At 35.3% G+C, this 15,737-nt stretch overlaps 2 protein-coding genes and 1 non-coding gene across 3 annotated transcripts; all 3 read right to left on the bottom strand.

Moving 5' to 3' along the window:
• Window positions 1–1,985: 1,985 nt before the first annotated feature.
• LOC125866241 (uncharacterized) lies at window positions 1,986–7,737 on the bottom strand. Its single transcript, XM_049546573.1, has 8 exons — window positions 7,376–7,737; window positions 5,939–6,051; window positions 5,065–5,114; window positions 3,996–4,229; window positions 3,669–3,821; window positions 3,123–3,218; window positions 3,009–3,029; window positions 1,986–2,457 (listed from the first exon to the last, which is right to left on the bottom strand). The coding sequence occupies exons 1-8, from the start codon at window positions 7,687–7,689 to the stop codon at window positions 2,290–2,292; spliced, it is 1,149 nt and encodes a 382-aa protein (XP_049402530.1). The 5' UTR covers window positions 7,690–7,737; the 3' UTR covers window positions 1,986–2,289.
• A 489-nt stretch (window positions 7,738–8,226) lies between these two features.
• TRNAT-AGU (transfer RNA threonine (anticodon AGU)) lies at window positions 8,227–8,300 on the bottom strand. The gene has a single exon. It is a non-coding gene; the product is annotated as a tRNA-Thr (tRNA).
• Window positions 8,301–8,731: 431 nt separating this feature from the next.
• On the bottom strand, window positions 8,732–15,623 carry LOC125866253 (proteasome subunit alpha type-2-A-like). The gene is made up of 12 exons (XM_049546593.1): window positions 15,468–15,623; window positions 14,379–14,449; window positions 14,206–14,282; window positions 13,725–13,789; window positions 12,935–12,981; window positions 12,199–12,274; window positions 11,698–11,765; window positions 10,740–10,809; window positions 10,406–10,491; window positions 9,463–9,525; window positions 9,067–9,132; window positions 8,732–8,987 (listed from the first exon to the last, which is right to left on the bottom strand). Exons 2-12 carry the CDS (start codon window positions 14,417–14,419, stop codon window positions 8,939–8,941), a joined length of 708 nt encoding a protein of 235 aa, XP_049402550.1. The 5' UTR covers window positions 14,420–14,449; window positions 15,468–15,623; the 3' UTR covers window positions 8,732–8,938.
• Window positions 15,624–15,737: the final 114 nt, after the last annotated feature.

Genomic DNA, 15,737 nt, shown 5'->3' with positions numbered 1-15,737 from the left:
TTTGCACATTTATGAGCCAATTTATAGGAATCAAGCGATTTTCTCAGTTTTTCGTGTGTGTTAGTCCATAAATATATTGGTGATATAGATTCAGAACAATTTCTTTGAGAAACCTTTATAGAACCTTATGTAGAAAGTTGGGGAGCAGTACGTACAGTCTCACAATTTTTAGAGTCCATTTTGAGCATTTATAGACTAATTTGCAGGAATTGGGCGATTTTCTTAGCTTTTTGTGTGTGTTAGTTAGCCCATGAATGTTCTGGCAATATGGCTTCCATACAATTTCTTTGTGAAATCTTCACAGAACCCTCTGTAGGGTGTTTGGATAGCAATACGTACAATCTCACAATTTTTAGAGTCCATTTATAGAATTTAAGGGCCAATTTGCAGGAACTAGTCAATTTTCTCCATTTTTCGTGTGTGTTAGTCCATGAATATTTTAATGATATGGCTTCCGAATCATTTTCTTCAAGAAACTTTTACGTAACCCTCCAAAGAGAGTTTGGGTAGTTATACGTACAGTCTCACATTTTTCAGAGTTCATTTTAGGCATTTAGAGGCCAATTTACAAGAATTAGACAATTTTCTCAGTTTTTCGTGAGTGTTAGCACATGCATATTTTGGTGATACGGCTTCCGATGATTTCTTTACGAAACCCTCTGTAGGGAGTTTGGATAGCAGTATGTACAGTCTCACAATTTTTAGAGTCCATTTATAGAATTTAAGGGCCAATTTGCAGGAACTAATCAATTTTCTCCATTTTTCGTGTGTGTTAGCCCATGAATATTTTAATGATATGGCTTCCGGATCATTTTCTTCAAGAAACTTTTACGTAACTCTCCATAGAGAGTTTGGGTAGTAATACGTACAGTCACATTTTTCAGAGTTCATTTTAGGCATTTAGAGGCCAATTTACAAGAATTAGACAATTTTCTTAGTTTTTCGTGTGTGTTAGCCCATGCATATTTTGGTGATTTGGCTTCCGATGATTTCTTTACGAAACCCTCTGTAGGGAGTTTGGATAGTAGTATGTACAGTCTCACAATTTTTAGAGTCCATTTTGGAAATTTAGGGGACAATTTTTAGAAATTAGGCGATTTTCTCAGTTTTTCATGTGTGGTAGCCCATGAGATAACACACAAAAAATTGAGAAAATCGCCTAATTCCTGTAAATTTCAAAATATGTCCTAAAAATCATGAGACATACATACTGTCACCCCCCCCCCCCTTCCAATTTCCTATAGAGGGTTCTGTAAAGGTTACACAAGAAAATCGAGGAACCCATATCACCAAAATATTCATTGGGTAACTAACACACGAAAAACTGAGAAAATCGCCTAATTTATGTAAATTGACCCGTAAATGCCAAAATATGTCCAAACAAATGGTGAGACTGTATGTACTGCTCCTCAACTCCCTACAAAGGATTTCGTAAAGCTTTTTCGCGAAAAAATCAACTGAAAGTCATATCACCAATATATTCATGGGCCAACACACATAAAAAATTGGTGAAAACGCCTAATTCCTATAAATTGCTCTTTGTTATCCATAATTTATTTGGTACTGTAATCCTAGTTGTTTGCCATTCAAAGCCAACTCATCTAATTAATCCAGATTCTTGTCGTGCGAAATTCACCCAAGGAGAGAAACATATCTGATCCTACCATGAGTTTTTCCATTCTCAAGACTTGAATCTAAAGTCTCTAAAATAATCATATGGTATTCAACCATCCGATACACACTCATCTAATTAATCCAGATTCTTGTCGTGTGAAATTCCATTATCTATAGATCATATTTGGAGGCAATTTAAACCCATCACTTGGCTCTAAAATTCACTCCTCCCTTCTAATATGCATACAATTTTAGGTTCTTTTAATATATTACTAAAAGTTAGTTATCTTTTGTTTTAACAGTATTTTGTAAAATGAAATAAAACTACAGTAATATCACAACTCTTCCAGATGAAAACAAATAATTAGAAGAATTTATTTTTAAAAAAAACATGCAATCTCATGTTCACTAGCACTATTTAAATTTTCTGGATTTTTTTTCTTTTCTTCTGAAAAAAAAATATCAGTTCCAACTTTACAGATTATATATGTTTTCCCTTACAATTTCTTGAGCACTGATGGTGAACAAACAAGTCTCAGCAACAACAACAACTTACCTAGTGGATTCCCGCAAGTGGGATTTGGGGAGGGTAGAGTATACGTAGAGTTTACCCGTACCTCGTGGAGATAGAGAGGTTGTTTCCGAAAACATGTCTCAGCAAGTAAGGAAAGAATGTTAGTAAGGGACGGTGGCAGTAACAGTTCTGTGTCTGGGATCAGTGAGAACAGTTTGTACATTAGCAAAACCAGCTTCCTTGATCACTCTTTCAAGATCAGTCAGGTAGTATTCATCCAGAAAAGGTTCTGTGCTCTTCATCAATGTAAACAACACTGGTGGTAATTCCTGTACATTTGAAATACAAGAGAAGTTCAGCGGTGGAGCGACATTTGCTGAAGGGGGTTCATCTGAATCCCCTTCACCAAAAAATATGGGGATAAGACACAAAAAAAAGTATCACGTTTTTGTGAGTTTTCCTAATTGAATTATCAGCTGCAATGTGGATGAAATATTATGGCAAAATTAAGTTGTCACGTGCGTTTTGGCAATTGTATTTCAAACACTTGGTCTAGTTAATTTCGAGTATGCTTTGATAAATAGTTCGTGATAGTTCAGGTAGGAAATGCAAACATCTATAGTTCAAGTATGAGACTCGCAAAAACATGATATTTCAGAAAGGGTTTTGACCATTAACTCAAAATTATAGTACCATGTATATAGGTGGAAAAAAGAATTTGTGTTGTTGAATCCCCTAAACATAACAGAGCATTTTTTTAGCCCCTTGATGAAAATTCCCAATCACGCCGTTATTGTTAAGTATAACAGAACAACCAATTTGAAACTTTGATATTGAATTATTTGTGATTGAAAATGTGCAAGTGAAAGAACAGACATACCTGAAGAATCTTCGACTTTGGCTGCAAAAGAAAGCAAGAAAATGTAATAAGACTGATGTGAAATAGTACTAATAACAATAATTATCAGTTAATTACAGTGATCTGGTAAATTACCGAGTTATCAGTTATAGCAATAGTTCCTCCAGGTCGAAGCAGACGGAATGACTCTTTCACTATATTTCTTATTGCTCTTTCAGGACATTCATGAAACTGTGCACACAGTAAAAAGGCGAAGATGATTCTGTGAACATACTCTTCAAACAAAATCTACATCCTTCAATTGCTGTTTTATGATTATAGCTGATATCCATTAACCATGAGTAGGTGTTTGGATATGAATTGAGTGATATTTGAAAAAAATAGTATTTGAAGTTGAAGTTGAAAAATGGAATTTGAAAGTTGAAGTTGTCAACTTCATATAGGATTCGTTAGAAGATCAGTAAACATCCTTTATTTTTATTTGATCGATCTCAGGTACATATGTAACAACTAATGTTGCTTTGAGCAGTCACAAGGACCATATATGTTGAAAAAAATGATGTTATCATGGATTCTGCTGTACTGTTCATATGAAACGGAATACTAAGTGCAGGAAAAGGATGCAAGCTAATTTTACTGTAAAGTATGTGATTTATCGCTGAAGTTTGCTAGACAACATACCACATAAGGAATTGAAACGAGATCAAATGATTTGGAAGGCAAGCCAGTGTTTTCACCGTTTGCGTGTATCCAGCTGATAGGATTCTTTCTCTGGTTTCTTTTCTTTTCTTTATATTGAGCAACAGAAAGAAAATAAGGTGAAAGATCCAAACCCTGCAGAAGACGATCATGAATAAGAAAGATACTAAATATTTAAGATTGACCAAATCATAGTTATCAACAGTAGACTTTAGTTTAGATGCATTTAAGTAGTTATTACAATGTATAGCATCATCTAGTCTTCTCCTTCTCTTATGCAGATAATTATAAATGTTTGTTCATACTCACAGTCACTTTAGCAGAAGGAAATCTGTCTGCAAGGTATCCAGTGCTCACACCAACCGAGCATCCAATGTCAAGAATGTCTCTGATTGAGAAATCTGCTGAATATTGCTGATGATGTTTTTCTATTGCATCAAGCCAATTTCCGCGCACTATCTGATTTGCTTCTTCAAGTGAAGACGCATTAGGTATTGCACGTCTCACCATCGACATAGTTGCGGCGTCTGCTTCAGCAGCAGCCTGCAGTAGTAAATTAAATTTCACTCTTTTGTCCATGCAATAACAAAAATGACACTTCCGGAGAAGTTTTCCCTTCTTTCATTCTGATCTCGTGCGATAGAGATGAATTTAGGACTAGTCCTTGAATATTTTCATCACAGATAGTGAGAACGAGGTCTTCCTCTGGTGGATTTGGAAATGCACCGCTGTAGTAGTAACTTATACTCCCCCATCTTAATTTACATGGCGTAACTGGGTATGGAATTTAAGAAAAAAGGAAAGACTTTGGGAACTTATAGTCTTAAACATACCATGAGACTTCTTTGGCTATAAAAGCATGCCATTAAGGGTAAAATGAGAAGTTGAAAGTTAAATTGTCCAAATAGAGAAAGATGGTCTTTTCACGATGGACTAAAAAAGAAAGTGTCACATAAAATGGAACTTAAGGAGTATAACGTATATATCAAAACATCGGAAATTATATATACAAAGGAGTGGGTGGAAAAGAATGATGGAAGTAAAACCATGTGATGCCTAGAATCAGCCAGTTTATGGGTTAAAAGTTGTAGGCATATTAGTTCCCTCAATAAGAATGCAGCAGTTGGACAAACTTGAACTTTTAAGCAGCTTCATAACCAAATGAAATCAACACTAGAACCATAAGCAGATAACCCGAAGGACATATCATAACCTCAATAACTTAATCATCAGAAACAAAAGAACCAAAGAAGCACAAATAACCAATGCTACAAACGAAACCAAGAGTCATTTCAACCTAGATGACTTGACCAATAGAAACTCAAATGTAAAGAAGTTATGGCCTAAACTCAGAAGAAGTGTTGGATTTAATTCTTACCAGCCAGGACAGGTTGCCCTCATCATACGCGTGGAAGGGATTGAGATAATCTGGAAGAAGAAATCATCGTGTCAGCCAGTTAGTCTTTCTGGAAGGGTGATCCAGTATAGTAAAAATTCAAAAGAAAAGGTTGTGAAGTTCTTAAACACAGATTCTAAGAGGAGATTGTGTTACGAAGGACAATGGTTAGGCCTATGCCCCCACCTCACGTAATAATTTTTCAAGCTAATAAAATATTCATCTACATCTCACAGTTTGGAATAAGGTGATTCCTTAATTTAAAAATGGATCTATAATTGGTAAAAGTCAAACCTTTCAATGAGATGTTACGAGGGCTTTTAAGAATCAGCAGGAGCTAAACACAGACATCTTAGAAAAATAGCATATGCTAGTTATGCGATTTTAATCTAGAAAATGGATTGTACATAAGGGATAAATTTGAAGCAGCATGTCCACCTCTAATCATAGATTAAGCTTTTGAGTAACCAGAGGTAAAAATGAATGACTTGGAACAAGCTCGATGAATTTAGTACGTCGTTTAGGAGGCCCTAATAACTATAGATTGAAGCTATCTAATTTTATGGTATGATGGTTGCATTTTCATGGCCTAGTTGTACCTACCGTCTTTTCTTTTAGATTAATATCAGCAATGCAGGCCTTTTCTCTTTTTTGGTATGCCGCTCCACAAGCAAGGAGTGCAAGGCATGAGTGGAGCAAAAAAAAGCAAGGGAATTCTTCTCTATTTTGGGAAGAAATCCTTTGATTGCATACTCGATACAGATATTTTGTCTTTCTTGTTCCACTGGTTAGAACCGTTTACAGGCAGGGTTACGAAAAGGAACAAAATGCTAAAAAGGTTTCATAAGAAACTCACAATCAGGGTAGACAATAGCAGGATTCTCAATGCTCTCCAACTCTTTGTAAACATCCGAATCCAGTATCTCCTTTGTCATCTCTGTCCATGGAATATTAGTTTTCTCAGCTGTACTGTTCAAACCCCACTAAGTCAGATCAATTCACTTTCATTCTAAGAACTTCTCAAGAAAATAGAATAACATCAGAAATACCAAAATTGTCTCATTCTTCAAATAAATGTATATAAGTAAGTTCTTATATAAATGTATTGAGCTAACTCATACATTTCAATATAGTATCAGAGCAAACAAAGTTCTGAGTTCAATTATGTCCTTTACAATATCAACAAAAGTATCTACAGGTGCGCGTAACTGATTCAAGAAAAATAATCCGACTGCACATGAGTAACATACTTCCCAATTTTTTGGTTAGTGCATGTCCAAACACAACTTCAGCTTTCAAATACCATTTTTTAACTTTAACTTTAAATACTAGAATATTTGTTTTTCAAATATCAAACAATTCATGTCCAAGCGCCTACTTAATTTTAACCAATGTTATATTTTAGGGACATTCATACCCTTCTCCTTGGAAAATTGTCTCATACTTGCCCTATGACCTAACTGAGTTCCCACCATAAGTATTAGTAATTTATACCATAGTCAAAATTAAAGGGATAAATTTAGACCTTTTTTCGAAGTATTGGACATGTAGAATCCATCCGCTAAAGGCACATGAAATTTGCTACGAAGAGTCCCCAAAGTATAATGGAAAGGGTAGAATTAAAATGTTTTCTATGAGAAATGAATCTTTCCTCATAAGAAATACATGAAATAGTTTGTTTCCTAACTGCATCGAAAGGTGTGGTCAGTGAAGTGGGTCGAGAACAATGAGATCTCAGGTTTAAACCCCAGCTGAGACAATAACACTAGGTGATTTCTTCTCATATGTTCAAGTCTTGGTAAACAAAGTTACCGATTACCTATGTTGTGAGTTGGATGTTATAGCAGGTACCCATAGAATTAGTCCAGATGTGCAAACTGTCCCAAACACCATAGCAATAATGATTAAAAACACTCAAAAAATCACTTTTTGCAATTTTCCAACTTGAATTGTCATGTATTTATGTCTCCTACCTGAACTATCACCAATTATTTATCAAAACACACCTCCAAGCTAACTAGACTAAGTATTTTAATACAATCATCAAAAGGCAGGTGACAAATTAATTTGCCCATAAAATTTCATTCACATGGCAGCTGATTTATTAATTTCGAAGCGAATTTTGATAAATAGTTGGTGATAGCTCGAATAGGAAACGCAAACAAGTCATAGTTTAAGTAGTAAACTCTCAAAAAAAAAATTGGAAATAGTTTATTTTCTAACTGAGTCAAGTTCTATGTTGAGACAATTCAACAAACAGATAGTGTGCATCAATGAAAGTAGTAGAAATGACCTTATAAAAACCTGTCTAGCACCAAGTTTGAGTATAGAAAATAGAGGTTTGATGGAAATGAGAGTTCCAACAAGACGTGAAAGTGGAGTTTCCCCTGACCATCGAGGTCTTTCAAGTTGTCCTTCTTCAAATACCTCTGCACTTCTACTACTACTACTACTACTACTCGAAGAAGAAGAAGAAGAAGAAGCAGAGACCTTAAAACCCAAAATTCGTCTTTTTGTTGCAATTTTCAGTAATGGGTCATGGATTGACTTGTTAGTAATGGTGAAGAAACTGGGATTTGCAGTGTCAAGCTTGAAGCTGAAAGTCATTTTTGCAGTTCTTGAAACAGAGCAGTTCTAACTAGCTTTTGTTTCTTTTTTCCTGCTTTCTTTTTTTTCTTGTGGCTTGAATTGAAAGACTTGACAAAATCTCTAAAATCTTAATGGACCAATGAGTAGAAAACACGTGTACTTTTATACTTCTATTCTATACGATAAACTTCCTTCTATTTCTATTGGCATAATACATAAACATGACATTTAACTTAACTTCAATGGATGACTATGCTCTCTAATTTTGAATGTGCATAAATAGGCACTTAATTTGTTCAATTTTATACAAATTTAAGTGTATACTTGTGCACACCTAAAGTTAAAGGTCATAGTTGTCAATTGAAGTCAAGTTAAAGATCATATTTATGTGTTATGTCATTTATATTTTGGGTATCATAAAGAAATCAAGATTTCGAATATCTTATAAACTCTTAATATATTTATAACGAGATCAAAATATGCTAAATTTTTCTTAATAAACAAATACTTCAAGAGGATCCACAAATGCATCCGCAAAAAAGGTTATTCAAAAATTGCTTTCGTTGAGAGTCGAACTCAAGACCTCCCGCTTACTAAACGGGTGCTCTAACCAACTGAGCTACGAGAGCTACTTGATGTACTATTTTCTCATATATTATTTAACGAAACCATCTATTTATTTTGATTTTTTCTTAAGAAGGATACCAATGAAAGATACTCATGAGGTTATACACCAAGTGCGCGTGTCATTATTATTGTATTTCATTTACTACAACATATTTCTTTTTCTAACATGCTTTGATATGTTTTACACATCATTAAGCTCTTAGTCTTCACTTGTGGGATTGACGGCGTACTTGTTGATGTTTTTTCCACAATAAGTTAAACAATGCTTGCTTGCACCCCCTAAAGTATCAAGACACTAAAAGTTTCTTGTTTACTTTTGAAGGCTATCTCAGAGACATGTCTACTTTAGACGCACAAGTAATTAAATTACATATTTAATCAATCTATCATGTCTAGCAAAAATAAAACTAAGCTTTTGGGGTAAAAGAAAAGATGGGAACAACCATAGCTAAGTTAGTTTTGATAAAAGGTTTAAACTTGTCAGAAAGAAAAATCAACAAGATCCTCAGATAGCTGTGCCATAATCAAACTGTCACAAAGAAAGTTCCACAAGGTCCTAAGATAGTTGAGACATACTAAATCCACAGTGCTTTTTTTCCTGACAGCTAAATTTCGTCAACGTTCTAGTCGTGAAAAGAGTTTATTCCACTTCTTGTAGGTAATCGTCGATTTCAGCTGGTGTGAGAACTCTGCAAAGAAATGAACCAATAGCTTAATAACCAGCCCAAAAAAAATCATCTTTTGAGTTAAGGACAAGAAAACACTTGCCTGAATACTTTGTCATTGCCAATGATGCCAATCTCGATGTTTTTTCCGGAGATCTGCCCCTCAAATCTGAGAATAGATACACAAGGTAACGATTATTGTTAAAGATTAAAATATTCTGGTGTAATGCAGTGAGCGAGTATTGATCACACTTATAATGAACTGAAGGTTCAAGTGCATGGCAATTTCTGTGTAACCTACTTTTAAGATGACGAACAAGGAAACTCGTGTTTTGATTCTGATGTTAAGCGACGAATCAAAAATAACAGAGGGGATCAGATCATCCGAATCACATCCTTTTCCAAGAAAAGTAACAGGGCTGTGTAGGAACACATTGTACCAAGGGGAGTAACTCTACTACAACAACAATATGTATGTGAAAAAAGTTGAGATGCTTACCCCTCCTTCAGGGTCAGTATAGCAGTGTGTACAGCATCATCAAGTTCCAATTCCTCCGTGTACCTGGCAGACGCTTGAATATCAGTTTTGAAAGCAAGTAAAAATTCACCAGTAAACATAAAAGCCGCTTCAGATTGGCTATTAGTTGGCAAATAATAGGAACAATGTGGGCAACATTTTACAGGTGGAAAAGGATAAATACTTCACATCCTTCTGGGGCTACAAGAGTTTCAACAATTCTGACCGCCAGTGGCTGCTACTATCAGCCAGCAATTAGCAAAAGCTCACTGGTAAATGCTTGTTTCAGAAACATTATCAATTATTTACCATCTCTTTCACTTGACCCTCCGCTTTAGTAGAAGTCTGGTTCATTCATTCATGTGAAACTTGCAGACTTTATGATCCCATGAATTCATCAATCAATAGAGAGGATTTAACAATTGACACACTAGCTCTGCTGGCTGTCTTCTACACCTAAATTATACCTAACTTGATTATTGCAAAATGATGCAGGTTCCTTGCTCACCAGTTTTACCTCCAACTAATACAAAGTTATACTTGCACAATAATATATACACCAAAATATGTTGCCTACGGAGAATGTTGCCACAGCAAATCAAATGTCTCAACCACTTTCTAACTTCTGGTAAAAAACAGAAGTACAAGGATATACTGTGGTATTAAGAACGTGAACACTTAAAGATGGAGAAAGTTTGTTGCCAAAAAAGGATTAGGTGGAATTGGATGTTTGCGGGCATTATCAGAAGGTAGTATAGTGCTATAATATACCAAAGATTTTAGAGTTCAGTTCACAAGGTAGTGTCCAAGGAGAACCTTCTAAAACTTCTAATGGTATTTTCTATAACTTGATCTGTGTTTGAAGTGTAACTTTTTGAATAGAGTAACTGTGATTGGAGTACAACAAAATTCCATAATAACTTACCTCTTCTCTAGAAATGTCTTTGCATTGGACACATTCTTCCCCATGGCTGAGGCCTTCCAAGAGAAGTAAGAACCTGATGGATCCACCTAAATGAGAAAAATAAACTGAATATTTGAACATTTCTAGTATCATAAATCAAGACCCTTTATAGGTTAAACAGGTCATACAAAGAGGTGTTCTCTACCATAATCAAGTGAGAGAAGTAACAGATGAAGCATGGGAATGAATGTATAGACCAACCAACATTAGGTAAGTAGCTCATATGCACCATAATAACATTGAAGGATAGAAAAAGACGATTGAACACACCAGAACAAAGAGGTAGATAATATACCTGATATAGTTGAGGACCCTTGTCATCATACCCCGCAACCAAGAGTGAAACACCGAATGGCCTTACACCACTGTATATAGAACAAACAGGAATAGATAGAATTAAGAGATTGCAAGAATAAGACTACACAGGATGACTCCTCCTTGTGTATCTGACATATTAAGAATCACAAACTGATAAAGACCAAGGAAATCTAGTTTAGTTTCATAACATGAGCAGTGTGCTTTCCAACTGATACTTTCAACCCAAGCAAAACAGAGAATGGAGAAGTGGAATAAATACTAACGAAGAACACAGAGAACCGAGAACACAAGAAGATAAAAATTGTAGCAGTATTTTCACTCTCTTCCCTTCTCACATGATATTCACATACAAGGTAAAGCTGCTGCTTCTTTTCCAAATTCTTTACTACCAACACCGACATACAAGTTTTAGAGTTTGCATGCCTTCAACTACAACTGTGTAAACAAGGTTCCACTAGAAAATGAGGGCAACGATGCTTTCAATATATGTATATCCAGTATATGTCAAGGAATTGGTTGATTACACACACTACAGTACGGGCCATTTTTTCTACCATTCACTAATACCATTTGAGGCAAATATGTATCACCATATTAGCCACAAGCTCCCACATTTAACAACAGTAGTCAAAGTAATGTGCTTCATGAATTTTAATGGTGTCAAATCAACTAATAATAAGCTGACTTCCTTCGACTTTTACCAGTAAATATATCATAATGATGATTGACCATACTACTAAGAGAGGCCAACAACATCACTTAATAAGAAAAATATCAAAGTTAATGTTTGACAAGCCACAAAATGTGTCAATCAGCCTCATAAGATAATAACAACAGAAATTAAATGATTCCAAATGAATATACAAGTAAATGATGCAAATTGCTAATATATGACACTCCATGTTCAGTGAATTATGATATAAAACAGCAGTTACCCTGATTGGGTGAATTCCTGCATGACAGCAGCAGTTTCCCTCACCAGTTGTGTGACAGGTATTGATTCCTATATAAAGACACATTAGGCAAAAACAGTACACATAAGTTATGCTTAAAAAATCAACATCAAACAGGCCCGATGCAACACCAATAATATTACATTTAGTGGAAAAAGGACACAACAATAACTAATATGCACCGATCCCTAACAAGTTGGATTGGCTTTATGAATCTTCACTGACCATACTGCTCCTAGTTGAAAAAGGACAAAGGGGGAAAAACACACATCTGCTCCCAGAAAGTAAGGGAAAAATGTACTGTTGACAACAGATACCAAGATAACATACTCTCAGATACTCCTTCAATGTCCTAATTATGTTAAAGGTTAATTTTTAAGATAATTGTACCAATTACCAGCATACTGGTTAGGATATTATATCACACAGTAACTCCAAACACAACATAAATCAATCTTAGCAATGGTAAAAACTAATTCATACTTTATAGAGTCGATAATATTGCTCAGCCTGCTTTCTACTTTTTCGCACCAAAACTCGAGAATCAGGGCCCATGCCGCTGCAACAAAGATCATAAGTGTCAGTCAAGAATATGTCTTGACCATTAGAAAAATTGAGGAGGTAAAATTAAATATGTTCAAGCTGGTTTCATCAAACTAAGGAGCTCAGGTAGGGAGAATATGCACCAAGTCACATTTCACAGTGAAAGCAAAGTCCTTCCCCACATATTTTATTAAGTATTTTAAGCTGACTCCATCAAACTATCAATGCAAAGATACATAAGATGTGGCTTTTACTGAACCTGATCCTGCTCATTATGAATAATATTGAATTGGGATAATTAACTGACTTGCACATTCTTTTCATGGAAATTCTGCAACTGAATTCCATAATCTATCAATTGTAAGTGTGTTCACTGGGTCAAATGTGAATAAATATCCAAGAGCCCCACCTCAATTTTTTATAGAGTTAAAAACAAAAGCTCATTGTATTGAAATGAACCTCTAGTCATTTCATGGTTGACCTTAAACATTTGAGAATAGAAACCATGAACTAGGTCAATTAACTAAACCAACAAAAGAGCTCACCCACCACAAAGGATGGTCATTCATAATCTGAAGACAGTTTTACATACAACTCTAGCCAGGTTCACCACACATCCTCATATCCTGGAATGTGAAAAGGATAACTGGAGCCAACAAAGATAAAAGGATCTCACCTGTAAACTACTCCAATATTTGGTGTCAAAGTCTGAATCTTTTGCACCTGAATTACACATATAAAAGAAAGAGTATGAAGATGGTTAGTATGACAAGTGTTAAGGGATATACAGCGAAAAAGTGAGAAATCTATTGATATTACTATGAATTCCAAAACAAACCAGTTGTCACGAAGCTTACTACTAATATAAACAAGAAAACAGGAAAAAGGAGATCCACAGTGCTACAGTATAGAGGAGAAGCATTTAAGACCAACAACCATGACTTTGAATGCACGTGTTGCTATGTTGAATGACAGTATTTCAAGATATTTGCAGACTTACTCTCCATAGCAGTAAACTGAACACTACTATCATCTTTGTACAACCTTGATATCTAAGAAATTCCTACTGACTAATTACTAGAAATAAACACAAAACTATAAATTCTTTTTTTTTATGACAAGGGAAACCCACAGCTGCTACCCTTTGGGTGTGCACAGGGTAAAAACTCCGCTCTTATGCAATAGCTCGCAATCCACAGGAGAGTAACCCGCACTGGACAATGCGACGAGCTCGACCGAGAAGGCAAACCCCTTGCTTTCGCTGGCAAGGGGTTTCGAACTTGAGACCTCCAACATGAAAGTCCCAAGCCCAAACCAATGGGCCACCCCGAAGGGTCAAAACTATAAATTCTTGCAATCTAGATGAAGTCATGAGGATGTCACACCACGGCTTTGTCAAAAACAAGTACAATCAGTCGTGACTCATGAGTAGACTATGAAGGATGACTTTAAAGAGAAATACTTACAGATGTTTCATCAACCAGGATGGATGGTAGTTTCTTCTCAGTTGCAATTACAACACCATTAGCGGCTGCAATCATCCAATTATAAATGTAAAAATCACTATAAGAACTAGAAATTTATTGTCAAATAAAAAGGAAAGCACAATTATCCAACTTAATTACAAAGAATCCTTTTTATGATTATAGCAGGATACGTCCATCACATTACAAATACATTCTTGACTAAATGAAAGGCCTCAAACAGGATCTGAGAGCATCATCTATATCCATTGAGATCCAAATCAATTATATTAAGTAAAACAGACAAGATCTAATTTGAAATAATCAAGAGCTACCATCTCCGGCATGCTCTAAATAAATTTATTTGTGGATTTGTGACTTAATACTAACCAACATAATGACTGGCATAATTGGACATTGCTAGTTAACCATACACTCTAGTACCTAGAGACATAAAAGATGCCCTTATTATAGCTTGAGTTACCTTTAATCCCCAGTGACGTTTGACCCGATCCAACTGCTGTCAAGGCATGTTCAATCTGAACCAGCTTTCCAGATGGACTATTTCACAGCAAACCATGTTAAGAGAAATTGCAATCAAAAGAAGAAAAGGCATATATAGATTGATATGCATACAGTGCTCCCATAAATTCCTACCTGAAAGTAGTGAGTGAGAAAGAATATTGACTATCACCCATTGGATTATATGCTAGTCTTCAATAGAGACCCTGAGAAGTAACGAGCCAAGGGAAGGCGCTATTAGAGATTAGGATTAGGAGTCATTGACTTAATTGTGGGTGTGTCCTATTTACTTTAGATGTTGAAGAATCATTTTAAACCATGAACACAAAATTTACCAATACAGCAGGGAAAAGAATCAATTGCCAACACTCTTTTTTGACAAAAGAACATCTCGTACTTTTCTAATTTTCAATCTACATTTTGTTTTTTCCCAATATATAGTATAAGGGCCAGCTTGTGTACACCTCGACATATCACTAGCCCACCTGCTATAGCCTACCATAGATCTTTAACCAATAAAGGAACTGAATTTTCTCTTTCTTTTTCTATTTATAAAGAACCACTAAGTGAACTAACGGCAGAATGCCAGCAACAAAACATGTGTCAAATAACTAATTCACTGTCTACTACCAGTGTGGTGGACTTAGATGAGATCTGCTAGATAGTGCTGGGAGTTAAATACTCCTCATTTTTCTCAGGTAAATAATCATAAACGCTTTCTGAAAAACAAGAAAGATAGAGAGAAGAAAAAGATCAAAAAACCTTTAATACATAAATTACCAGTCTATGTCAAGAAAAAAATGCAGAAATTAAAAGATGGGGTAGGAGTAGGGAGCTCAAACCCTACCAGTTTTCATCTTTATCCTTCTATCTACCATTTTATGGAGGAACTAGAGAACCCTAGAAAACAAAACAAAACAAAAATCCAACTTTCCTAGTTTCTGTCAGTAGGTCTAAACAAGGTGCTAAATAAAGTACCAATCACAACTTTATCATTTGAAACAAATCAGCAAACCCAAGTATGTCAACAATCGAAAACTCACAAACTAACAATGCTAAGTTCACAACAACAGCATCAGATTCATAAGTTTAGCCAAATAAAGATAAAATACGATTAGAATCCAGTTCAAATCAATTTCACTGACCATTTAAGCGATTTTAAGGGCGAGAATACAAAACTCAAAATAATGAAACATAGAAGAGAGAGATAGAGAGATGGATTACCGGATTCCGGCAGTAAACCAAAGGGATTCCGACGAGGAGCACCGAACGAGCAGAATATCTTTTCGAAGCAAAAATTAGGGAAGCGGGTCGAGTGTGGGAGCTGAAGTATGCTTTGGGCTACAAATGGTCGGACTTGGCCCTTTCTACTTTATTTCTTGTTTTCTTGAGGAAAAAGAAATTTAATTTTGTCCTTTTTTTTTTATCGAACAATCAAATTAAATCGAATAAAAATCAATGAGTATATATTAGTTTGATACTTTGATTTGATTT

The sequence above is a fragment of the Solanum stenotomum genome, chromosome 5, assembly GCF_019186545.1.
Source record: "Solanum stenotomum isolate F172 chromosome 5, ASM1918654v1, whole genome shotgun sequence".
In the NCBI taxonomy this organism is placed as follows: Eukaryota; Viridiplantae; Streptophyta; class Magnoliopsida; order Solanales; family Solanaceae; genus Solanum; species Solanum stenotomum.
Note: the sequence above shows the minus strand (reverse complement) of the source record. Positions and strands in the feature narration are given on the sequence as shown.